This window comes from Saccostrea cucullata, unplaced genomic scaffold, assembly GCF_032062105.1.
Source record: "Saccostrea cucullata isolate Sc308-1 unplaced genomic scaffold, CSIRO_AGI_Scuc_v1 ctg1, whole genome shotgun sequence".
In the NCBI taxonomy this organism is placed as follows: domain Eukaryota; kingdom Metazoa; phylum Mollusca; class Bivalvia; order Ostreida; family Ostreidae; genus Saccostrea; species Saccostrea cuccullata.
This window is the reverse complement of record NW_026920581.1, coordinates 445,827-472,500: the sequence shown is the minus strand read 5'-3', so window position 1 is coordinate 472,500 and position 26,674 is coordinate 445,827. Positions and strand designations below refer to the sequence as shown.

The following is a 26,674-nucleotide window of genomic DNA, read 5'->3' as shown; positions in this document are numbered from 1 at the left end:
AAACAGATGGACAAAAATATTTAATATCCAGGATGCTTGTAAATATGAAAAAAATATTTATAAAAACAATACATGTATCTGTAATATGTACAAGAAGAGAATATCGAAATATCAATTTAAATGGGAAAAAGTGAGCTGTTTTTTAAAATTTGATATTACTTTAAAATTAATTGAACCTGCATTTTATACTGAAAAAAGTGGAAAAACTTTGCAATTTAATAATTTGATAACATTTATTAGCTTCACTATGTATGAAAGAGGGTCTTGCAGTTCTTTTGTTATTTTCCCTAAATGTGTAGCAGATTAAAAGAAGAATTTTTATGTTGCAGAAACTCATATTATTTTTTTTCAAATGCTACAGTATATAAAGCACAACGAGAAACAATATTTGGAAGCTGCGTATTGACTTCCAATTTGCCATTAAATAATGTGAAAATAAGTCTCACGGCAAAGTGTATCAGATTTTCCGTTTTTAAAATAGGGAATCCCCATTGTTCTAAAAAAAGTGCCTCCTTGAAACAAAATAATTTTGATATATACACAAAAAGGCAAGAATTTTCTTTAAAACTACCATTTCCGATTTTTGTTTCAAAGAGGCATATTTTTGAAAAACGCAAAAATTGAATAAAAATTATTCTCCAAACGAAATACAAAATGTGTACATAAAATAACACTAGAAACTATCGTGTCCGAAATGGTCTAGTGAATATGCTGGTGAGTTTCCAACTAGTACTTTAACCCGAGAATGGGTTCGAATCCTGGAATGGATCATTTTTGCATATCTTTTTTCTTATTTTTTCCATATGTAATGATAGTACAATGAAATCATATATACTTTGAAAGAGAGAGAATGTCAAGAAGTTAATTGAGTAATAACTATATATTAGAAATGTAGGGTTTAATTGTTTTCCTTGATATGCTGTGACTTAAAACTAATACTTTATTTAGTTATTGCAATTTTGAATAAATCTGATCTCTTAGTTAGTAGCCAAGACTTGATTTAAAACAAATGAAACGTCTTGGATGTAGCACCAACAGTGTGATTATGGGACGCAGTTTTATTTCATGAAAAATATTTTCGCACGATGTCTACAGCATATCTTTCAATATGCTGCTTTAGCCATTGTGCTTTTTTTTTTGTTCCAACCTTTTTCGTGCAAATGACGAAAGTCAAAGTGTTTTGTTGTATCAAGCAGGAAATACCCGCCGTAAACATAGTCCTCTACGTAGCTGTATCTATATTTAGACATAATGAGGGTATTTAAATGTCCTTCTCGATATTTAAGGATTAATCGCGAGTTTCTGCAACACCCTCTTTTCCGAGAAATATCTCTGACATAGAATTAAATCTATGCTTTATATTAAAAATGATGGACTTAGAAAAATGGTCAGATTATAAGTAATTTTTATCATGATTTAGCTGATGTTAGTGATTTAAGATTAATATCTGATTTGGTGTTAATATTCATATTATGATATGTTTGTGACCTATTTTTATTTTAATAAAAGAATAAAACCCTAATAAAAGAGAAATAATAAAATAAAATTTCGGAACAAAAGAAATTCCTGTGTTAGATTGATTAATACAAAGGGCTAACGACGGGTATGACAGTCAATGGGGGGGGGGGGGGGGGCTTACTCCTCTCCGAGCCATGAAACTTAGATAAGCTCACTTTTGAACTCAGTCTCACTTTTCTACCATTAATGCCTTTGGTAAAAGTGAGACTGAGATCAAAATGAGCTTGTCTAAGTTTTATGGCCCCGGAGCATGATTCCACCTCGGGATTATTAGGGGGTCCTTGATTATGCCACGTTCACAGATTTGTATTGTTGGTAGTTTTTCAAGAAATCTATCACTGTTTGGTATCTTCACATTTCTCATTAGATCTCAGGTGTTACTAAAAGCATGAATTAGTCGTTATAAGAGTTACGTGTAGTTAATGAAGACAATTCATTGCGCCGATTCAAGATAGCTGCCCTGTACAGTGCGTAAACTATTATGAATTATTCAACTCGCATCTATTTCTATATAAAATAATAAATAGGTTGCCAGATTGAGGGATAGATACATGTACTTATTTTTTTTAAATGCATTTAAATAATTTCTCGAATTGTCACATTTTGAAATATTGGATACAGAACTGAATACAGTTGTGGATATGTAGGACTTTAATGTTTACAAACACTGCGCAAAATCTGGTTCTTTCCTCTCGGGTCTTCTCATAACTGCCTCTTGTTATTCTCACTTCCGAATTCTTACATGATATGTTCACCAGCGTTCATTGTCTACAGGCATCAATTAGCGGTGCCGAGTAGTAAGCTCAAGTACTAACAACAGTTTTAATAAGTTAAAAGCACGGAAAGTCGCATAAATACAAGTGTATTGAAGGAAACAAATTGATCAATGAGGTAAGAAACTATATATTTATAAGCAAGAGAGAGAGAGAGAGAGAGAGAGAGAGAGAGAGAGAGAATCTGTCTCTCTCTCCGTGTGTGTGAGGGTGTGTGTGTGTTTATATACAAAGTAAAGTAATATTTCACCTAATTAAGAACCTAAAAATATTTATTAACATATATTCAGAACAGAATTATGAATTATTTCCAGCACTAATGTGCATGAAGGAATGGCTTTGTAGCAACCTCTAATGATAAAACGCCGCTTAATGATACAAATAGCATTAAGCGTTGCAATTGCAACGCCTAATGCCATAAATTATTGCATTAATAGCTGACATCCTCAACCGCTAATGCTAAATCGCCGCTTAATGATAGAATTATATCATTAAGCGTCACAAATGCAGTGCAACACTGACCCTTAATGAAACAAGCAAATATCGACACATTCGACGCTTAATGACACACACTTTCGTATCATTAAGCGTTGCAGTTGCAACCTTTAATGATAAAAAATCACCCCAACCCTCAAATCCAGGATCTTGTGATGCATTGTTTTTGTGTGATTATGTTGTGTTTTTTTTTAAATTATTATTTTTTCCCTATATTTTTCATTTCTAACAGATCTTTACTGGTGAGATAATTTATCAGTTCCCCTCCCCTTCTGATGAAACTGGATACTTTGAAACTAATACATGTCAATTCTAGTTAATGTTCTTGTAATTTGTACCGTTCTTTGGCATATCTAATGCTTTCAAAATAAATTTAAATTTAAACAAGTACTCTCAAAATAAGATCGTAAAATGAAAATTATTCCAGTGAATCAATACTCTGCATCAAGAATATGTATGTTTAAAGTGCTACAGAAGAATGAACATTGCATGGGATATATCCTATCAGTGGTGACAGGTCACGGTGCAGTGCTCAGGCGAACAAAAATAAATGCAAAATACTTTTTTTTCTATTTTAATGAACACAATCAATGCACATGGACATATACTTTACAATATGCCTTTTCCACTGTGAATTTTCCCCAAGATAAATGAATTAATTAAAATGCTTAGAATAAGTACCATCAGCAAAAAAATAAATGAGTATGAAAACAATAATTTAATAGTATGTACTTTATAAATCTGTGTAAAAAGAGTTAAAGAAACATAAAAAGAAATAGTTTACAATCATATTTTATAAAGATGTCATGTTCTAATTCTTGAACATAATACGTGACTGAGAGTAAGTACAACATGAAAACTGCTGTCGTGTTCTATATTTTATATTTACATGTACTCCCAAATTTCTCGGGCCTTTCCAACTAGCAGAAAAAGCAATCTATTATTACGGTAAGTAGACGTCATTACAATCCCCGCCCCCAATTTTCACAAACTTTGAAATAATTTTGAAAGACCTCTTATCTGTGGAGTGTAACTTTATTGAATGTAAAGATATTACTTAAAATACACCACAGAATAAACAGATAGATGTATAAATTTTTAACTTATTGTGATGTCAATACATCCGACCTCTGACGGAAAGAGCCGATAAGATTCGGTTGAAAGAAATCGCTATATTTGAACTTAACCCGATGTAAATTAAATGATCCCGACTGGAAATACATTCAACATTTTCAATATCACAATGAAAAAGACTGTTTGGTTGCAATATGTTTACAAACAATTTTAACTTATTAAGCAAGTTAATTTCTCCTTGTAAACTGCACCAGAATGACAAACTTCAATGCTGTTTCAATTTTAAGATGATTTTATCTTGTTAATTTCATTCGACATTAGTGCAAACTTGAACTTTGGAATTTTTCTCAAGTTTCGCAACACAAACATTTGTTTTGTATCTGTAAAAATCTTCATAAAATGTCTTCTTTTATGTTATTAAAGAAGGTACAGTTTGGGCTTTATTGGGCTCTAAAAAGTTATTGTTCTTAAAAAGTTATGAAATTGGCTTTTACCAGTTGAGAATATGGCATGAATTTAAGGAGGACCGTTCTGGAAATATGACGTCATTAATTGTGGCGTAAATTGCGCATTATTTTCATAAAAGGATCTGTAGCGTCATGGTCAAAGACTACCATATAAAAACATAACGCTACAGTTGTGTAGATACCATAAATACTGAAATTTAAATACATGTGCTAAGATGATGCCATAATTTATTATGCTCGCCTATACGTAGGCTTTTTGGGATTTGAATTTTGAACAAAAGCTAAGGTCAGACTTAAGGCGAGTCCTTGAAAATGAAATTTTTTTTAAAGGTACTCCGATCCTCAACCAGGTGTATAAGTCTTCAATTTGTAATTCAATTCAAAAAGTATCAGAAGGAAGATTGAAAATAAAATCTTTTCATGCAATAATTTTCGTTTTATACCTTTCAATGTTCTTCAAGGTTCTTTGAACTTCTCAAAAGGTCGTATTAAAAGTCAAATCTCAAATTAATCATTTAAAGAAATTGAGGTTCAGTTTAATCTAACTATAGATACCAATGTTTATTAAAATGATATGAAATTAGAAGTTATTAATGGTGTTTTGCAATGAGAGGAAAATATTTATACAATATGCATTGTAATTTGATCGAAGTTAATAAAAGAAATCAAGAACATTATATGTATAGAATATATGTATCGAATTTGTGCAATTTCTTCAGAACCCTGGATACCTAAAACTTTGATTAAATTTGAATTATAAAATGTATATTAAGTGTTTTATTCGCATTTCCTGAAAATTTCTTTAAGATTTTTTAATTTTTCTTACATAATATGATTAACTTTAAAGATGAAGTTTGAAGAACTACCGTGGGTAAAAACATGTTACTTTAAGAATTCAGCGACATTTTTATGCGAACTTTCAATTATAGTCAATGCCTGATTTCCAAAACCGGAGGATCGGAGTACCTTAAAGAAGAAATTTATTAGTATTGTAACAACTCTATTATAAAGGCTGAAACTTAATCTGATCCAGGAAATGAAGATCTAAGGTTACCACATTCACAATTAAAACACTAGTATCTAATTAAATGACCCTGTACCTGTTAAGATCTCCCCAAAATAGACTTTGAAACGCTCATAAATACAGTAGATTGTTTATCTGAAATTGAATACAGATTCTAGCAAAATACCACCGGGTCAATGACAATTTTTTGGGAATTTACCTGAAAACATACAACCGACTATAATGAAACATATGGAGGTAACGAACAGTATTTAGGATCAAAAGTCAAAATATGAGCAGAGTAAACACGGATCTCCCAACATCGGAGGTGGTATCATGTGCCATGGAGTAGTAAGCATCACCTGCCGACCGGTCACACCCGCCTTCGTCAATTCAGTGTATGAATAATGGACTAACAATTAGTATGAAAAACGTCAATCAGCATTTGACTAAATGATAAATTGTATTTGCGGACAAAGAGTAACATGTAACATGTAGCATAAGGATGGATTGGTATGACACACAATAAAGATTACAATGTATACCACACAAACGGAGTATGAAGTGACTCAGAATACATTTATTTTATATGATTAGGATTATTAATTTCGCTTCGGGTCCATTATTTCAGTCTCAGAAAAAGTGTAATTTAAACACTGTTTTCTTTAATATTTGCATTGTTTCGCAAAAAATTCTCTTGCACAACATTATCTCATTGTTATGTTTAAACCCTACGGAAGCCCATTTAGGACCTATCAAAAAATATTTTTGAATTCGTTATAAAAATTTTTAGAATTCGTTATAACGAATTTAATTTGTTATAACAGATTTATTGAATTCGTTATAACGAATTTAATGTGTTATAACAGATTTATTGAATTCGTTATAACGAATTTAATTTGTTATTACAGATTTGTTGAATTCGTTATAACGAATTCTAGAACTTGTTTTTACGAATTTTTGAATTGGTTATAACGAATTCAACAAATCTGTAATAACAGATTAAATTCGTAATAAGGAATTCAACAAATCTGTAATAACAAATTAAATTCGTTATAACGAATTCAATAAATCTGTTATAACAAATAAAATTCGTTATAACAAATTCAATGAATCTGTTAAAACAAATTAAATTCGTTATAACGAATTCCATAAATCTGTTATAACAAATTGAATTCGTTATAACGAATTGTAAAAATCGTTATAACGAATTCAAAAATATTTTTTGATAGGTCCTAAATGGGCTTCCGTATAACCCTGTATAAAAACAGGTTTCCCACGTTAGATTATAAATGATCAACATGATTCACAATGATGTCATAAGTAGTTCAACAACAAGTTCAACAAATTCCCAAATAAACCAAAATCAATAATCGTTTCATCGGCTAAAAACTATACTTTGCAAATATTTGTTGAAAATCAATCACAAGTATTCCTATAAGTACCGTTTGAACTCAGGTTTAAATCGTCTATTGGGGTTAAATTTTAGTCCAAAACTCTGTATCCGACCAGTAATAAGGCACATGTATTATTTTTAAACATCAAAAGAAAAAAAATACGATTGGAGCATGATTATATTTCAACAAGAAGCTCCTCGGCCCAGGCTTTATGAGATTTGATAACACTCATATATTTATATACTAAAATAATCATGCAACAGTATAATGTATTCAAGTAACACTGATCAAGAATAAAGGATAAATGATCCCTTTTCTCAAAACAATACATGTTATTCAATGTTTTACATTTTATTTTTTATATTATATCCTTACACATAAGTTGTCAATATTGATGTCTGTCTTTTTCGAAATTCGAAGAAATGTAGAAGATTAAAAATACAATAGAGAAAAAAATAAATTTATTTGTAGATATGTTTATCTGAAACATTAACAGTAACCTGTGTAAAGCTGTATCAATTCTAAAATACCTTGTCTCGATAAAAAATATTCAAATATATTAAATATTTTTAGGTTGACTATTCAAATCGTTGTATCAAATTAAAAGGAATTTGCTTGTTTCTATATTTTTTCAGAAAGAAATGGGTTCTGTGAAAAGTATTTCGATATCTTTTTATTTATCTCTTTGTCTGTATCTATCTCTCGAAATTATCTGACTGTCTGTCTTTTAAACTTCCGGAGCTTAAAAAATTCCCCTCTTTATCTAGAAAACATAGTAAAGCTCCAATAATTACCATTTTATAGAGCATAAGGGCATATATAAATGTTTTGGGAAGTGAAATCTCATTGATCAGGAAATGTGGAAGTGTGTTTCTCTTAGATATTTGCAAGCCATTTATAAAATTTATATCATTAAAGGTTGCAACTGCAACGCTTAATGATACAATAGTGTGTATCATTAAGCGTCGAATAAGTCGATATTTGCTTGTTTCATTAAGCGTCAGTGTTGCACTGCATTTGTGACGCTTAATGATATAATTCTATCATTAAGCGGCGATTTAGCATTAGCAGTTGAGAATGTCAGCTATTAATGCAATAATTTATGACATTAGGCGTTGCAATAGCAACGCTTAATGCTATATGTATCATTAAGCGGCGTTTTATCATTAGAGGTTCCTACATGGCATCATGATCACCCCCCCCCCCCCCCCCCCCATGATTTCTTCATAGAGTACACTTTTCACTACAAGCTTTATAATTACCGACTTGATACCAGTATGGTACATAAATGCAGGATAAAAATAATTAAGTACAATATAATTTTTTTTAATGTAATACGAGCATTGTACTAAAATGAAGTTTTATATACTATATATATATATATATATATATATATATATATACATGTGTATATATATATATATATATATATATATATATATATATATATATATATATATATATATACACACAATTTACGAAAATGCACTTTATATCTTAAATACTTCTTCGATTGTTAGAAGAGTTGGACATATGAACTTCGAACCAAATAAAAATAATTATACGTGGGGTTTGGATGTAAAATACATGAATTATTACAGGATAGGTCAGTCGAAATATTTTTATAATAGAATATAACTTATGCTCTGGTTCCCATGGAAACAAGAAGTCATATGCCAGGGTAGATATATTTATTTTTGAAAGACTGTTCATATGTATGATGGTCACAAAATTTGAGCAAGGAATAATTTTTTCTACTTTCCAAGTTTATAAAGGGTGAAGCTCAATGTTTACTGATATGACTTCTTAGGCATTGATTAAATATTTTTGGATGTCGCCGGTCCTAAAACACACAAATCGAACGATAATTTGTCGACACGGCCAGGTATGTTATAGGACTGACGACATCCCAAAATATGAATTCAATGCTTATGGTTATATCCTCTAATTTTCCCTCTTCATAATTGTTTATTTTATGAATCTTTAATGTGAATTTAACGCCCTTCAGAACTGATATGCTTAATCAGTCTAACAAAAAAGCCCCTTCAATTTCACTTCGTCTGTACAAACGAAGTGAAATAGAAGGGGTACAAACGAAGTGAAATAGAAGGGGCTGGTTTTAGTCAGACTGTGTGCATGCTTTGTGGACGTAAAAGCCGTCTGTGACGTTGGAAAGTTAAATAACGCATATGAACATTGCGATGGAAATAGATGTTAGCCTTTACTTAACGGTTCTAATATATGAAATATATGGGATAACGAACAGTATTTAAGCCCAAAAGTACAATAAACAATACAAAATTGGATCAGAGCTTACATGGACGTACAAAAAATCAGAGGTGGGATCAGGTGCCATGGAGGAGTGAGCATCCCCTGCCCTTCACACCCGACGTGTGCTCCTTGACATGGAAATAACGGGAAAATTCGTCGACAATTCAATGTCTATAAAGGCCTGATAATTAGTACCAAAAATATCAGTCATGATAAAGTGTTCTTGCTAATACGGTCATTGTATCGACCGTAGAACTTACGAAACGATGACTTTAAACGAGACTGCAAATATTCTTGTTTCTGCAATTTGTCTAACAATCAAGTCCGCCGACTTCCTGTATTATATGTGTTAACTCTCCACATGCTACTTTTAAGGCTTAGACTTATAGAATTCTTATTTCCCATTTGATTCAGAAGTTTCAATAATTGAAGGACGTTTCGACGAGTTTATGATGTTTGGCAACACTGTACACCTCCTCTAAATCAACATTTGTAAGTCACCTAGTTTACTTGCTACATGTATCTGTTTTCGTCCTTCGTCGTGCGTTAACATTTGAACATTTTCAGCTTCTTCTCTGCAACCGCTCAACCAGTTTTGGCATAAAGCATCAATGGGTGATGGGAAACAAAATTTGAGAATTGTGCCCCCCCCCCGGACCAAATCCACTAAAATTTATGCAATATTTAAAAATCTTCTTTACTCCTGGACATCAAGCAGTCAAACTGTTGGCATGATTGTAATCAGCATTGAGTCCCCCAGGGTAAGGGGTTCTAGTGCTAGGATGGGGCTAAATAGTCTAGTATATAGCGTAGTGAAAATGCATTATTTCCTTGAAAATCTTTTTATCTGCCCCTTGACATTAAATACATGTAAACAAACCAAGTACTAAGTACATAGTTATGTTGAATAAGGCTGCCTCTTCCATATTTTGAATTTCATGGCCCCAGGGTCAGGAGTTCTAGTGCTAGGGTGGGGCTACATAGATTATGTAGTCAAAATGCATAAATTCTTGAAAATCTCCTCTGCTCCTGGTTATTAAACAAACTAACCAAGTACATAGAACTTATGATTAGCAGGAATGTCTCTTCGAATTTTGTGAATTTCATGGCCCTTGGGTCGGGGTTCTGGTGTAAGGTTGGGGCTCTATTGATTATATAGTGAAAGTATGTTAATTCTTTGAAAGTCTTTCTCTGCTCCAAGGTATTAAACAAACTAACAAGGTAGATATTCATAATGAGTAAGAATGCCTTTTCCAAAATTGTGAAGTTTATGGCCCCAGGGTCAGGGGTTCTGGTGTTAGGGCGAGGCTCTATTGATTATATAGTGAAAATACATTAATTCTTTAAAAATCTTCTTCTCTGCCACTGGAATGAATGAACAATTGAATGAACTAAACAAGTACATAGTTATGTCGGCCTCTTCCGAAATTGTGGATTTCATGGCCCCAAGTACAGGGGTTCTGGTGTTAGGTTGGGGCTCTGTTGATTATACGGTGAAAATACGTTAATTCTAAAAAAAAAAATCTTCTCCTCTGCTCCTGAGTATTAAACCAGTGAACTATGTACATAGTTATGATGAGAAAGGATGCGTCTTCCAGATTTGTGAATTTCAGGGCCCCAGGGTTAGTGGTTCTGGTGTTATGGCGGGGTTCTATTGATTATATAGTGGAAATGAATTCTTTTCCTTAGCTTCTGGGTATTATGCCAATGTTCTAAGTACATATTAATGATGATTAAAGGTGCCTCTTCCAAAATGGTTCATTAGCTCACCTTAGCTGAAAGCTCAAGTGAGCTTTTCTGATCACATTTTGTCCGGCGTCTGTCTGTCTGTCCGTCTGTCTATCTGTCAACTTTTCACATTTTCGACTTCTTCTCCAGAACAATCGGGCTAATTTGAACCAAACTTGCCACAAAGCATCCTTAAGTGAAACGGATTCAAGTTTGTACAAAGAAGGGCAACCCCCTTATTCAAGGGGAGATAATTCAGAAATGGTGGAAATTTGGTGGCATGTTTTAAAAAATTTCTTCTCAAGAACCACTGCGCCAGGAAAGATGAAACTTATGGGGAAACATCCTAAGGTAGTGTAGATTCAATTTTGATAAAACCATGATCCCCGGGGGTAGGATGGGGCCACAATGGCCGATCAAATTTTTACATAGAAATATATAGGAAAATTCTTTAAAAATCTGCTTCTCAAGAATAGCAAAGCCATGATTAGTCATATTTATATGGAAGCATCCTCAAGTAGTGTAGATTCAAATTTAAAAATTAGCCATGACCCCCGGGGGTAGGGTGGGGCCACAATGGCCAATCAAAGTTTTACATAGAATATATAGAAAAATTCTTTAAAAATCTTCTTTTCAAGAATACCAAAGCCATGATTAGTCATATTTATATTGAAGCATCCTTAGGTAGTGTAGATTCAAATTTGTTCAAATCATGACCCCCGGGGCTAGGTTGGGGCCAAAATGGCCGATCAAAGTTTTACATTGAAAAATATAGGAAAATTCTTTAAAAATCTTCTTCTCAAGAATAGCAAAGCCATGATTGATCATATTTATATGAAAGCATTCTCAGGTAGTGTAGATTCAAGTTTGTTCAAGTCATGGCCCCTGGGGTAGGGCGGGGCCACAATGTAAGTTCAAATGTAAAGGGCAATAAAGCCACAGGTAGTCTTAGAAATATGCAAGCATCCTTAGTTAGTGTAAAGTCAAAATTGCTCAAATCATACCCTCTCGCCTTTAAGGATTTTGTGACCTCTTTTGGGTTTAAACTTTTCAATAAAAAACTGATTTCCGCCTTTTTACATAGCCACAGTGCTCAGGTGAGCGATGTGGCCCATGGGCCTCTTGTTTCAGGGTCCCTGAGTCTGGGGTACTTGAGATGGGATAGGGTGTTACATAATCTGAAAATATAAATCAATGCTTTGAAATCTGCCTTTTTTAATTAATCAACCATTTATGATAAAATAAAATTTATGATAAAATTTCCAGAATTTTGAAATATGTGCCTCCAGGGTCAGTTGTTCCTGGGGAGGGGGAAGGGTGCACAACTGTTTACAAAGTTGAAATGCATTTTCTCTTTGTTACTCTGATCTACCTCTGGGTATTAATAAGTAAGCAAGCTAAGCGATAGTGCTTCTTTCAAAATTTTGAATTTCATTGCCTCTGGTTAAAAACACAAACCAAATTCAATTCTTGAAAAGTTGTTACGTGGTACTCATGTAATCTGTAAGGCCCGTGGGCCTCTTGTTTATTTGTCTTTTATATTTTCCATTTGTATTGCAAAAAAAATCATTTGAATTGTATAATTTTCATTTGCATTCTATATTTTCCATTTGCATTGTATTATTATTTTTTATTGTACAATTTCTTACTTGTCTTCGATAATTTATCATTTGTATTGTATCCAACGATTGATTATTTATTTCGTTACGAAGAATTTTATCGTTGAAGATTTAGCCCGTATCGTGTTGAAATAGAGCAACATGATCCGGGAACATGAAAAGCAAAATTGGCATCTATATGGAGCGCCGGCAGATGGCAAATAAATAATCTGTCCTTAAAAATGTCATCTGAGAAAGTAAATTATTTGATCTTGAGTGGTGGTACCTAAGCCATCCCTTCACCCCTATAAGAATGGAATTTTCGGGTTTGGGCATATTTTCTTCTTTTTCTTTTCGTCTCCTTGTCTATGGTCATCTTGGACATACATATTCTCTCCTGCAAGAGCATGGAAATATTAAATATTCTAATTCGACAAAATTTGCTCCCATCTCCCTAAGAAGTACGTTAGCCTCCAATAAGAAATGTTACAATACAAATAAAGAGTTTTACAATGCAAATAAAAAAAAAAAAGAATACAAATGAAAAATAAACAATTTTTTTTTTTTACAATACTAGGGCCTAATGGAAAATTTAGAATGCAAATGAATGTCATACAATCCAAAATGGAAAGTTATAGAATACAAATGGAGATTACATAATCCAAATGGAAATTACACAAAACAAATGAGAAATTATACAATACATATAGAGAACTATAGAATATGAATAAAAATTATTCAGTACAAATGAAAACAAAATTATACATGGAGGTATTCAGAGATTACAGAGCTCACCTCAACGAATGTTGTCTTTAAGTAATCAAAGTTCCACATTGAACTAAAAATCAAGCAGTGTACATCCCAAGATGCAACATTTTTGCAATTTTGATCGGATAGGGCTTGCAGTAAATTGGGAATAGATCCAAAATTTCAAATTAATCATTCATGTAGAAAATGTATTTCAAATCCAGCATCTTAAGCAAGTTTGAGAGCGCTCATTACATATATGTACTTGATGCACCAACCATGCAAATTTGAGTCAGATAGACCTGATAGTTTTCTAGTATTAGACTTGTATCCAAAACTTTAACCTAGTCCATTATCTGGAAAATGTATGTTAGATCCAGCATCTGAAGCAAGTCAATAAGTGTGCATCCTTAGATGTATCAATCAAGTAAAGTTGGTCAACATAGGGCTAATAGTTACTTTAAATGAGTTTGCTCGAAAGATTTTAACCTGTTCACTCATCTGGGTAGATCCACCATCCGAAGCAAGCCAATTAGTGTGCATCCTTAGGTGTACAATTGTATCATTCATGTACGTTTGGTCAATATAGGGTTTACACATTTGCTTCACTCATCCAAAACATGTAGGTCAGATCCAGCATCTGAAATAGGCTATCTAATGTGCATCCTTAGTCGATCAATCTTGTAAATTTGGTCAACATAGAGCTTAAAGTTACTTGGAAAAATTAACCTGTTCTCTCATCCAGAAAATATACATGTAGGTCAGATCCAGCGTCTGAAGCAAGGCATATAGAGAGCATCCTTAGGATTATCTTCCATGCAAGTTTTGGTCAACATAGGGCTAATAGTTACTCTAGAATGATCATGCTCCAAAATCTTTAACCTGTTCATTCATCCGTAAAATGTAGATCAGATGTAGCATCAAAAGCAAGCCAAATAGTATATATCCTCAAATGCTTCATCCTTGCAAGTTTGGTCATCAAAAGACTCATAGCGACTTGGAAATAAAACATGCACCAAAAACATTAGCCTGTTCACTCATCAGGAAAGTATATGTCAGATCCTCATCCGAAGCAAGCCTTGTAGTATGCTTCGCTTGCCAAGGGTTTCTGATACGCTACTCTCCTCATAAACCATAGGCATACACGGTATCAAAAATGTTTTTTTTTTCAAGTTGTGATTGGAGTCGATCGACAACGTTCGACCGATCAGCATTTTAATTTTCTTGCAAATGACGATATCTGGGATTTATCTTGACTCTTTCAACTCGGGAATGTAAATAAACAATCCATACGATAACATGCCACTCTATGAATATCTTCAAATTATGTGATTAAGAATCTATATTGAAGCTGTAGATTTGTACTTTAAATAAAAAATAATCAAAACTCAATACTCGCTTAATTATTCAATAAAACTTTGATTTAATATTTTCAATACGCTTCTTTATTTCTGTCGATGACACAATCTGTGTGTACCTGGTAGATTCGAGATCACGTGACGAAAACAATCTCGTCTTTTGACTACACCGAATGCCAAGGGTTCATGAGGAGAGTAGCATATCAGAAACCATTGGCTTGCAAAGATGGGTAGCTGCATCATCCATGCAAGTTTGGTCAACATAAGATTATAGTTACTTTGAAATGAGCACCAACAATGTAAACCTGCGCTAAAAATATTAACCTGGCCTTCCTTTGCTGAAATTGTAGCATCTGAAACCTTGACTTGTACAATAAACACACTAGTTAGAAGCATCTTCCATGCATGTCTGATCAACATGGGGCATAGAAGTTCTTAACAAGCAAATTCAAAGAAAGGTGCTTCCAGGCTTTCGGTGTCATTGTGGGTGAGATTCGAATATTTATGGCAGTTGCCGTGGATGGGACCCTGACTAAACTCCATCTAATTACAATAACATAAATTAATCCTACATCATCTTGCAGGATGATCACATGATAATGTAAGGCATGATAATATAAATACAAATAATAATACCTAGGTCACATTTAAGCCGATGGTCGGGCGACCAAATTTTTCTTGCATCGTCGGCTGTAAGAACATGACGCGGATCAGTCACATTTATTACTAAGACCCAGATAATTTTCAAAAATTAAATAAATAAATTCTCAGTTGGCCAACATTCGCCTGTTCATCGTCCGCTAAGCCGCAGTTTGATTTTCACCGTCGGTCGACATTTACGAAAACCCAATTCCTAAAAGTCGACCGACCAAAGACCGACTTATGCCTAGGTCACATTTCCCGGCCGGTAGCCGTAGACCGGTGGTAATCGGTGGTAATCCGTGGTGTTAACGATGCCCCAACATCGGTCCACATCGGCCTAGTAGTCTTTAGAGTATCAGTCACATTATCCAGCGATGGGTATACGATTGGCAACCAATGCTTTCATGATAAAAACGGCATGGTTGCCGGTCGGAATTAAAAAGGCCTAGTGACGCATTGCTAATCATAAAACGATGTTTCAGGATAATCGGCCGATGTATATTACATCGCTCATACATTGGTGAACATCGTTCGTACATCGGTCGACTACGGGCCAGTGTTTGGTGGAACATCGACCGATGATCGGCCGTTATCTGTTGAACACCACTCAACCCCCCGATGATCTCAGATTCAACGGATATTGGACGATGCTCGGCCATACATCGGCCGATCCTTGAAAGATGTTTTAATGATGGGTTGCCGATGAGGAGCGACGTGAGGCATCGTTGGAGACATCGCTGAATTTAAATACGAATTATTTCCTACCGATGACCCCACCGATTCGCAAAATGGCCTCAGTCACCGTCCGGTCACTAGTGGTGCCCGGCCGGTGTAACGTTGAATATTGACCCGAGTTGAAAATTGACCCGGGGGTCATTTTTCAACGTTGAATATTGAACCGGGGTCATTTTTCAACGTTGAATATTGAGACTAAAAGTCGTTGAATTTATACCCGGGGTCATTTTTCAACAGCTTGATAATTTTTTTTCTTACACCTGATGACGTCAACAAGTTGAAAATTGACCCTGTTGAATATTGACCCCACCTCAAAGTTTGAACATTTTTTTTAGCTGGGAAGTTGTTTAACGGGATTTATTAGTATCTCTTTATTAATACATTGTAATTCGTTTTCAATTTTTTCCCTTTTAAAGAATAATAGAAATAAACATACAGTATCACCCCGTGTATATATGTACATTTTGATCAGTGTACGGTTTCAGTTATCTTTGCAGGGGCGTAGCAGCAGCGGGGGGGGGGGGGACAGGGGGGCTCCCCCTTTTTTTCTCAACCTTACCTTTACTATAGCAAATGTTAACTGTAAACCTGGTTGGACCCCCAGTTCAAGTGATGTGTCGATAATGAAGTATTAGAATTGGTACTGAAAGTACTGTAAATCACTTTTTATTCGCGAGAACTTTATTTTCGCGTAATTACGCGAGTCAGTGTGCTCGCGAAAATTTAGTTCTCGCGTATAATAGTATTCCTTAAGAAAATATAAAGCAATAACCACACCTCGCGAAAATTTTGTCTCCCTAATCAAGAGTCAATGACTATCTCGCGAAAATAAGGTGTCGCGAAAATTTAGTGATCTACAGTAGTTGACACTGAAAAAAAGTCCCCCCCCCCCCCCCCCCCCCCCCCCCCCCCCCCCACCTACCCACGAAATATAGGATTTTCGACTTTGGGCAACTTTCAACTCCCCTCCCCCTTTTTTTGCTTGTCAACTTTTCAGGTAAGTTAAAAAAGTTTTCTTCGGCTGCCCCCCCCACTTTCAAAAATGATGCTACGCCACTGCTTCAAGAATGACATCTTTATTTTTGAAAATACTTTCCAAAATCCATGGCATCTATAAAAAACACTACAAAACAACGAATAGGTACGACGGCGTCTGCGTGCCATTTTAACAACAGGGATTGACATTAACGGTTGTCCGATTGCCCGGGACAAGTAAATCATCAGTTCGGACAAGTGAAATCATCAATGTACTTGTCCGATCGGGCAAGTGGATATTTCTGATAGAGACGTTTTTTTTTTTTTTAAATCTTATTAGTTTACATTAGTTTATAAACAAAACAATGAATTGAACAGTTGATTTCCGCCAAAAACGTGACATTGTTTTTGCATTCGGAATCCCTCGGTAACGTTTCTGGATCATACCTTTATTTAGAAATCGGGTTCGTTATTCTGTTTTCTTTCGTTCACTATCTCTGTCTGACAACTTATTATAAACTTACGATACATTCTTACGAAATATATATATAATAGAATAGTTTATTTTATCACTTAAAGAATATAAAGAAGACCAGTTGTTCTCGGTAATGATGTATCTTGATTCAAAACATGATAACTGTTTTCCTTTTAGTTGACCTTAATCGCTTGGGGGGGGGGGGTAAATTTAAAAAAAAATTGAAAGGAAGTATCATTAGTGCATTGCTGTACGTTTGTTTACAGGATAGCAAATTACAGGAAAGTTGTTTGCAGTTAATTTTAAAATAGAAATTAGTTTGTTAACTCTGTAATATTTACAGTATCAAATTAAGATACAGTAACTGATATTTTCTTCTTTAAAATTTTTGGGCAACCAAGTTTTGCGTTCGGACAAGTCAAAATTGTAGTTCACTTGCCTGAAGGACAAGTGAATATAAAAGTTAATGTCAATCCCTGAACAATGTAGAATTTTTTTTTAAAATCGTTTGAACTATATAAGAAAACGTTTGTGCAATTTAATAAATCGTTTGTACAATTTGTTTGTTAAATCATACGATTTATCAAAATAGTTTGTACGTTTTTTTATAAATCGTTTGAACAATTTAAAAAACCGTTTTTACGATTAAAGAAATCGTTTGTACGATTTATCAAAATAGTTTGTACGATTTAATAAATTGTACAAACTATTTAATAAATTGTACAAAGATTTAATAAACAAATTGTACAAAGATTTAATAAACAAATTGTACAAACGATTTATTAAATTTTACAAACGATTTATTAAATCATACAAATGACATATAAAATTGTACAAACGATCTATTAAATTGTACAAACGATTTATTAAATCATACAAACTACTGATTAAATTGTACATACAATTTATCAAATTGTACAAACGATTTATTAAATTGTACAAACAATTTGTTAAATCGTACAAACCTTTTTTTAAAATCGTTAAAACGATTTTTTTAAAATCTACATTGTTAAAATGGCACGAATACGCCGTCGTACGTGCCTATTCGATGTCATTAATATTTAAAACAATCGGTTGCTAGTCGCTAATTTTGTCATTCCTATTCGATAATTTTTAGCTTTTTTTAATCGATGATTAATTGGTTTATATGCAATAAAGTTGTTGTTCGAAAACCTACTACCATCATTTCTATTCGAAAAAAAAATACAATTCGTTAAACTTCTCACCTTATAACATAATTTTATCTCTATGATCTCCTATGCGATGTTTTTTAATTATTTTTCAATAATTGTCATGATTGCATTCTGGGAAATATGACAAATAAAACTAGAATTAGTTGTAAACTCAATTAATTAGGAATGTAAAGTTTAACATTATTATCGAATATAAATCATTTTATCACATAGATTGACAAAACAAAATTTTAAAATATTGGAAATAAGGCAGAAGTTTTCTCTCTTCAAGACTTAGAGACTAGAAATCAGCATAAATTAAGCTGTTGCTATTTAATATTAAATAAATGTGTTTCGTTTTATACATTGATGGAGTAAATATAGAGGATTTAGTTATTCAGAATACAAATTTATTTAATTGATTATGTCTTGTATCAATTTTTGACAAAGATATCCAATATGTCTTAATATAAAGTACATGTTGATCCTAATTCAAGACTTAAAGTCATTGATACATCTCACCAATTACGGAACATTAAAAGATATTAATACAAAATATAGTAAATAAATAATTTTTTTCAGAAATCAAGTCATTCTCTGTATTATCTTAATCATGTGATCAAGTTTGAGCCAATCAGAGAGCTTAGAATTAAAGGTGATATCACCTTTCCGTGCTAAATAGATGCTATCACCTATTCGAAAAGGTGATATTACCTATTTGAGTTTCTTACAACAGTCATTAATGAATGCTCCCTATAATATATATTCTACTACACTGGAACCAAGAAAATTCGGACTACCCCGTTTTCATACATTTTCTACGATTTTTTTGTTGTATACATGATATATAAGTGAAATAAATTAATTTGTACGCAAAAAAAAAACTACAGCTGTTCGACGGGAAAAGGTGATATCACCCAATTGAATAAGTGATATCACCTTTTCGAATTGGTGATATCACAAATTCAAATCAAATAAGTGATATCATCTATTGGAACAGGTGATATCACTTATTCAAATAGGGGATACTACTTTTTGCAGTAAATACCAAAACGGGGCCTCATACCTATGAATAAAATCACAGTAGTGAAAACCCAATCATAAATATGTGTTTTTATGCTGTTGAATTTTGAACCGGTTTCATGATCAAAATTCAACGACCCGGCTCAGTTTTCAACGGATTAGGGTCTAAATTCAACACCTTCGGTATCAATATTCAACGTTGAAAAATGACCCCCGGGTCAATTTTCAACCCGGGTCAAAATTCAACGTTACACCGGCAACCACGCCATTTTCATCAAAAAAAACGCATCGGTTTCTCATCGTATACCCCATCGCTGGATAATGTGACTGATACTTTAACAAACTGTTTGCCGATGGTAGGACGATGATCGAAGGTTGGTCGACAGGCTATTAATGACTGCTTCAATTGAAGGAATCGGCCACCGACGCAGAAAAAATTATAACATGGTCCGACAAACACAAAGTTGGTCGGCCGACGAAAAAGAGGTCAAGATCGGACAGGACAGCGGCCGATGAACAGCCGACTGTCGCCCGAATATTCCTAATTTTGCCTCAAAAACCGTTGACTGTTGGTCGTTTTTGGAAATGTGACGGGGGTTTTAATAATGATAATTATATTGTTTCATATCAATATAGATTGTTTATAATAGTACCGGGTATGCTATAAATAGTTAACTAAAAAAATATTATATTAATTTTACAATCAAAAGAAAAAAATAGAACATGTTTACCCAATATTTTATGAATATACATTCCCATTGCTATCTAAAGCCTTAGTCACATTTCCCGGCCGGTGGTAATCGGTGGTAATCCGTGGTGTGAGCGATGCCCCAACATCGGTCCACCTCGGCCTAGTAGTCCTTAAAGTATCAGTCACATTATCCAGCGATGAGGTATTAGATGGACGACCAATGCATTTTTTGATAAAAATGGCGTGGTTGCCGGCCGGACTTACAAAGGCCCAGCGATGCATTCCTAATCATAAAACGATGTTCCAGGGTAATCGGCCGATTTATATTACATTGTTCAATGCTCATGCATTGGTGAACATCGTCCGTACGTCGGTCGACTATGGGCAAATGTTTGGTCAAACATCGACCGATGATCGGCCGATGTCTGTTGTCCACCACTGAACCCCCCGATGGCCTCTGATTCAACGGACACTTGACGATGCTCGGCCATACATCGGACAATACTTGAAAGATGTGTTAATAATGGGTTGCCGTTGAGGAGCGATGCTTCATTAAGGAATTTGAAGTTAAAAGTTTTCTCTTTGGCTTTTGTTTTTTTCTCAAAACCTTTTGCCTTAAAGCCTGAGATTTTTTTTACGCGTAAAGCATGCAAGAAATCTCTTCTAAATTGTAAAAGGTTTACAAATAATATGCCCTCTGTGTTTATTTTTTTTATAAAATAAAAGGTATGTTGTAAAGTTTTAAAAATTTCTAATATAAATATAATTTATATTTTTCCCTGACATAACATTGCTGTAAACAAGGAAAAGGGCAGTGTGGGGCATCGGTCGAGAGATCACTGATTTTTAACTACAACTTATTTTCTACCGATGGCCCCCAACGATTCGCCAAATGGACTCAGTCACCGTCCGATTACTATAGGTGTCCGGCCGGAAACCACGCCATTTTGATCAAAAACGCATCAGTTTCTCATCGTATACTCCCAATCGCATCATCTCGGGTCTTTCCGTCAGGGGTTGGAAAAACAACCTCGAATGTATTAACATCACCGGATGTTAAAATTTTATACATTTCCTGTTTATTCAAATGTAGGATAGATGGAGTTAGAAGTCCCTTCTTTAGTATATTTTAGGTAATATCATTACATTGAGTAAAGTGAAACTCCATATTCCACAGATAAAATGTCTCCATGCATTTATTTCAAAGATCGTGAAAAAGGGGGGTTGTCATGACGTCTACCATATACTAAGCGCATAGTTACAAAAATTAATTACTTTACAGTAAAATGCTATATATTTTTTTATATGATGTACAATATTACATTCAGTTTCATCAAGATTTTCTATTCTACAAAATATTTTGTATTTTTAATGAAATAAAGGAAATAAAATTGTTCAAAAAGTAATCTGTTTTCTGGTTACGTTCTAAGTAAAAACCAATAACATTATCTTTCCTTTGAATTTTAAACACAGTGGAAGCTATATCCAAAATGTATTTAACATTTCAACATTCAAAAATAAGATGTTGCATGCCTTCTACAACACTTATCTGATGTTTCGCTTTTCCATTTTACCTTATATTTTTTTACAACAAAGTAAATTGTGCAATAATTTTTTGTAATTGAATTCCGCAATAAATTTTTTTTTTGTTATCTATAGCTACTTTATATATTTTGTAAAAAGTAAATAAGAAATGTTTATTACGTCCACATTTCTTGATTAACATTGAATATTTCTTACAAGTAATGGCTGATGTTTTGGCCGAAGTTAAGAGCTATAAGAGTTGTTGCTAACAGCAAGGGATATGTTTATAAAAAATTTTTGTGATATGTACTTATAATTGATTTTGTTCTTTCTCAGCTTGATGTTTATATTTAAACCAGCATCTATAAAATAATTGATATATTTTATTTTTTTAACCCAGGTTTTAAGGATATCTGTTTCCCCTTAAATAAATAGTCTATTATTCCATATCGGTTCTTGTAAAATTTCGTTTATATTCATTTTCTTTATTTCAGGAAGATTTTTACATTGATTGAAATAAATAAACATTTCACTATACTGTAAAAGAAGACAGTCTTTTAAGGAGTTAAAGTCGTTTAAACCTGTGCTGTTGGTTTTAAAAATATATTCAAAATTTATATTATACGTCCCTTATAAATTGTCAAGGTGAGAAAGCATCATAGAGTTGTGATCAGCATTATTTATGTCATTATTTATGGCATATTGTGTGAAATATGAATATGATATCATATCATTAAAAAGTTTTCAACAAAGGTTTTTTTTCTCGAAAAATAGGTCAAACATGAAGGTCAAAGGGTCAGAAATCATTGCACACTCGGAAATATCTTGTCACAGGTAATACAAAATATGAAACCCCTATCTCTTCTCTATCAAAAGCTGTGAGGAAAAAAATCACACTTTTTTTCAAAAGTATGTCAAATGTAAAGATCAAGGTCATGGGGTAAAAAATCATAGAGTATTTAGATAAGTCTTATCACAGCTAGGTAATACATGTTTAAAGTAATGTTTAAATTTTTGAACAGTAGGTCAAACTCCAAGCTGAAGGTCACGGGGTAAAAAATAACCCAATTTTGTTGGAGTGAGCTAAAAATTACACAATACAAATTGAAAATATCGAATATTGCAACATATGGCATGTCACAGCGAAATATTTATGCATCTATATTTATTTTTTTCCCCTTATCTTCTATTTAATTTTTAATCAAATTATACCAAATCAAAATTATATGGAAAGTCATGTGTAATTGTGCAGCATTTTTCCCTTGCAGGTTGCGTGATATAAGTCCTTATTCTTGACACAGAGAAGTATTACATGTATATGGATATACAGGTGAACAGAAAAAATAACAATCGGCTAATTTCAATTCGCTGTTATAAATCTTTTTTATGAGGTCATAATCCTCAGAGAAAATGAACCAGCCAATGAAAACACGAAAGGAAAACTCCATTCAATTAAGCTACGATAACGCGGCGTTTACTAATACATGTATAGCTGATGCAGCCCCAAGTGACAAGGTGGACGTTGTAGAAGAAAACGACGAGACCTTCCAAAAACGAAGTACTTCAGTTGACTACGATGAAGTCGGAAATGACCTCAATTCTGTTATAAAACATGACAATGGATTTGAAAATTCCGATTTGGGGATTTATCAAATATCAAAATATCGTAAAAGTGATAAACTGTTTAGTGTGATAGAAAGAGGCCGAGAGACATCTGGGATTTCAGTCACCAATGACAAAGTGGAAGAAAAAAAATCCGACGTGAACCGAGCATCACTCATGTCTTATATCAAGGATAAACTATTGTCAAATAAGTCAAATGTAGTGGCTCGGGATGAAAATGAGGAATCGGAAGTTAACGAGGAAGGAAGAGAGACATGGGGAAAGAAAATTGACTTTCTTCTTTCTATCATAGGATTTGCCGTTGACTTGGGAAATGTCTGGAGATTTCCGTACATTTGCTACAATAACGGCGGGGGTAAGTATATTCGAAACCAGGTGTGAAATGAATCATTTTATTGGCGTTTTGAAATGAAATGTATATCGCTTGCGCTTAATTTATGGGAAATGTTGATATCTATCTGACGAAGAAAGAGAAGCTGTTATCAAGCCTTTGCATTACGCGCAGCAGTCAACACCATCAATAAAATCGGTACTTAGAAAAACAGTTTCATTCAAGGCATATTTGAATAAATGCCGAAATTCTTGGTTGAAATATTTTTAAAAAGACATCATTGGCAGAGTTTAATAGCCTTTTTTCACTTGCTCTTCTCTTACAATAATGTGGAATAGGGTCAATCTTATTGCTATTCTTAACATGTATTTTTTTTTTCTCCGTGAAAGGGATTATCGTATTACAACCACAATCTATTATTTGTTTTTTAAAGAACAGGTATGATTACAAAGTTAATACGAATTAACACACTTGATAATGATTATGTGTGCTTGCATTTAATTTTTCATTTACCGTTTCTTGGCCCTGAAGGTATATGACCGTCCTAATGACGTCAATTTTGCAACATAAGGACAGATGTCAGTAGCGCATGACTCTGCATTCCTTTTGTTGATCCTTATGTTATTATAGTTAATATTCTTATATTATTGTGAAATACATGCAATGGAAGTGTTAATTTTAAAATAAATTCGGTTTCGTATGGTAATAAAATCCAAAATATTTTCTCTGCGCTTACATCGTATAGACACTCGGTAGGCTAGCTATAAATATATGAATAAGATAGAAAAGACCCGTTAAGACAAAAGTAAACACGTATTGCTTCTCCAATGAAAAAAAAATTATTTAATCATCAAGACTGGTTCAATTCTAATCGCTTCTATGTTTTCCCCATCTTAATATTTAAGAAAGATAATTTCAGAGGAAAACATGTATTCATGTGCAGTTTTTTGTAAGATATTCTCGGAGATTTCTCTGATTTCCTTCCAAAGTAGAAGATAATTAAAATATTTGAATTATTATCTTCATTGATACCAATTATATTACGTGTACCATATTTGTTGTGATACGATAGTAAAATTTCTTTTGGCTACTGTGCAGTTGTCATATATAATTTTATTTGGCCATTTTGTTGAATTGTCTTGTATGAATGTCAACAATTTACATCAAATATTGCACTAAATTGCATACGATATTTTTTAAAATCTTGCTTGTAAAATGGCTGGCCAAAACAGTAACGAAGTAACCCCCCTTCCGTCCCCCTAAAGGAAAAGATAAGAAGTACTTTTTGTGTTATTTTGTAATAAATTGTAAGGGTAGTGTTAATATATACATGTATTTCTGTAGATGTTTTTCACATATCTAAACTGTGATAATGAGACCACTGAGGAGAGAAGAACCCGACAGGTAGAATTCATTGAAAACAATTCCATTGGAATATTTCATGTTTTTCTCGTATCATTATCACCAACAAAAGAGCAACCATTGTTTTTTATAATCGTACACTTAGCATGCTTACTTTGGTTACTTAATACTCAGAAAATGCATTTCCCACTTTATAACCACCAGCTGTGCACCCCACCCACAGGAACCACTAACCCTAGCGCTACATATTTCCAAATTTTGGAAATTTGATTTCATCTTAAATGGTTGATTAATACCAAAGAGCTGATTTCAAAGCATTGATTTATTTTCAAACTATTTACAACCCCATCCCCTCTCAGTACCCCTGACCCAGGGGTCCTGAAACTAACCATTATGAAAGGGTCACTTTTCTATATCAACTATGTATTTAGATCATTGGCATGATATCCGGGAGCAAAGGAAAAGTTTTTCAAAGAATTCATGCATTTTCACTATATAATCATTAGAGCCCCAACCTAACACCAGAACCCCTGACCCATGGGTCATGAAATTCACAAACTGGGAAGAAGCATCCTTCCTCTTCATAACTATGTACATAGTTCATTAGTTTGATACACAGGAGCAGATTTTTAAAGAATTTAAACATTTTCACTATATAAACAATAGAGTCCCATCCTAAGAAAGAACCCCTGACCTTGGGGCCATTAAATTCACAATTTTGGAAGAGGCAGCCTTATTCAACATTACCATGTACTTGGTTAGTTTAGCTAATACCAACGAGCAGAGAAGGAGATTTTAAAAGAATTAATGTATTTTCACTATATATTCAATAGAGCCCCGCCCTAATACCAAAACCCCGACCCAGGGGCCATGAAATTCACAATGTTGGTATTCTTGCTCATCATAACTATGTACTAGTACTTGGTTAGTTTGTTTAATACCCAGGAGCAGATAAGAAGATTTTCAAAGAATATATGCATTTTCACTATATAATCAACAGAGCCCCCAACACCGTAACCCCTGATCCTGAGGCCATGAAATTCACAATTTAGGTAGAGGCAGCCCTTATTCAACATAACTATGTACTAAATACTAACTATGTACTAAGTTATTTGATGCCAAGGAGCAGAGAAGATTTTCAAAGAAATAATGCCTTTTCACTATTAGTATATAATCTATTTAATCCCGCCCTAGGACTAGAACTCCTGGTCCTGGGGCCATGAATTTCACTATTTTGGTAAAGGAATCTATGCTGATTACCATCATACCAGTTTGACTGCTTGTTGTCCAGAAGAAAAGAAGAAGATTTTTAAAAATTGCAATAATTTTAGTGGTTTTGGCCCTACCCACAGGCCCTGGGGGGGGGGGGGGGGTCAGGGACTGTGAAATTCTGAATTATTGTTTCCCTTTACCAATAGGTTGCAGAGAAGAAGCTAAAAATGTTAAAATGTTAACACGTGACGGAAGACGGACGACGGACGACGACGGACGAAAACAGATAAGCAATAAGTCACCTGAGTTTACTCTCTTGCATGAAAATATACATGTAGTCCAGGTCATTACTTGATAACTTTTTGACATAAGGATTTTCAGGCAATAAATTTAGAAACCTTTGATATTAGGACTTCTAACATAGAGAGATGGCATTGAAACAAGATGAAACGCGTCAAAATTTTGACCTTGACCCCTTTC

General features: G+C 33.7%; 2 protein-coding genes across 2 annotated transcripts in view; both read left to right on the top strand.

Annotated features, from left to right (window-relative positions):
- LOC134252059 (sodium-dependent serotonin transporter-like) overlaps nt 1-26,674 on the top strand; it is a 234,793-nt gene that overhangs the window by 75,421 nt on the left and 132,698 nt on the right. The gene's annotated exons all lie outside the window — the stretch shown is intronic.
- Nucleotides 2,250-26,674, top strand: part of LOC134251553 (uncharacterized) — a 117,029-nt gene continuing 92,604 nt past the window's right edge. Inside the window, exons 1-3 of the mRNA XM_062733957.1 lie at nt 2,250-2,409; nt 22,441-22,500; nt 22,935-23,644. Of these exons, the coding sequence (XP_062589941.1) occupies nt 23,077-23,644 (568 nt within the window). The 5' untranslated portion in view covers nt 2,250-2,409; nt 22,441-22,500; nt 22,935-23,076. The remainder of the gene's footprint in view (nt 2,410-22,440; nt 22,501-22,934; nt 23,645-26,674) is intronic.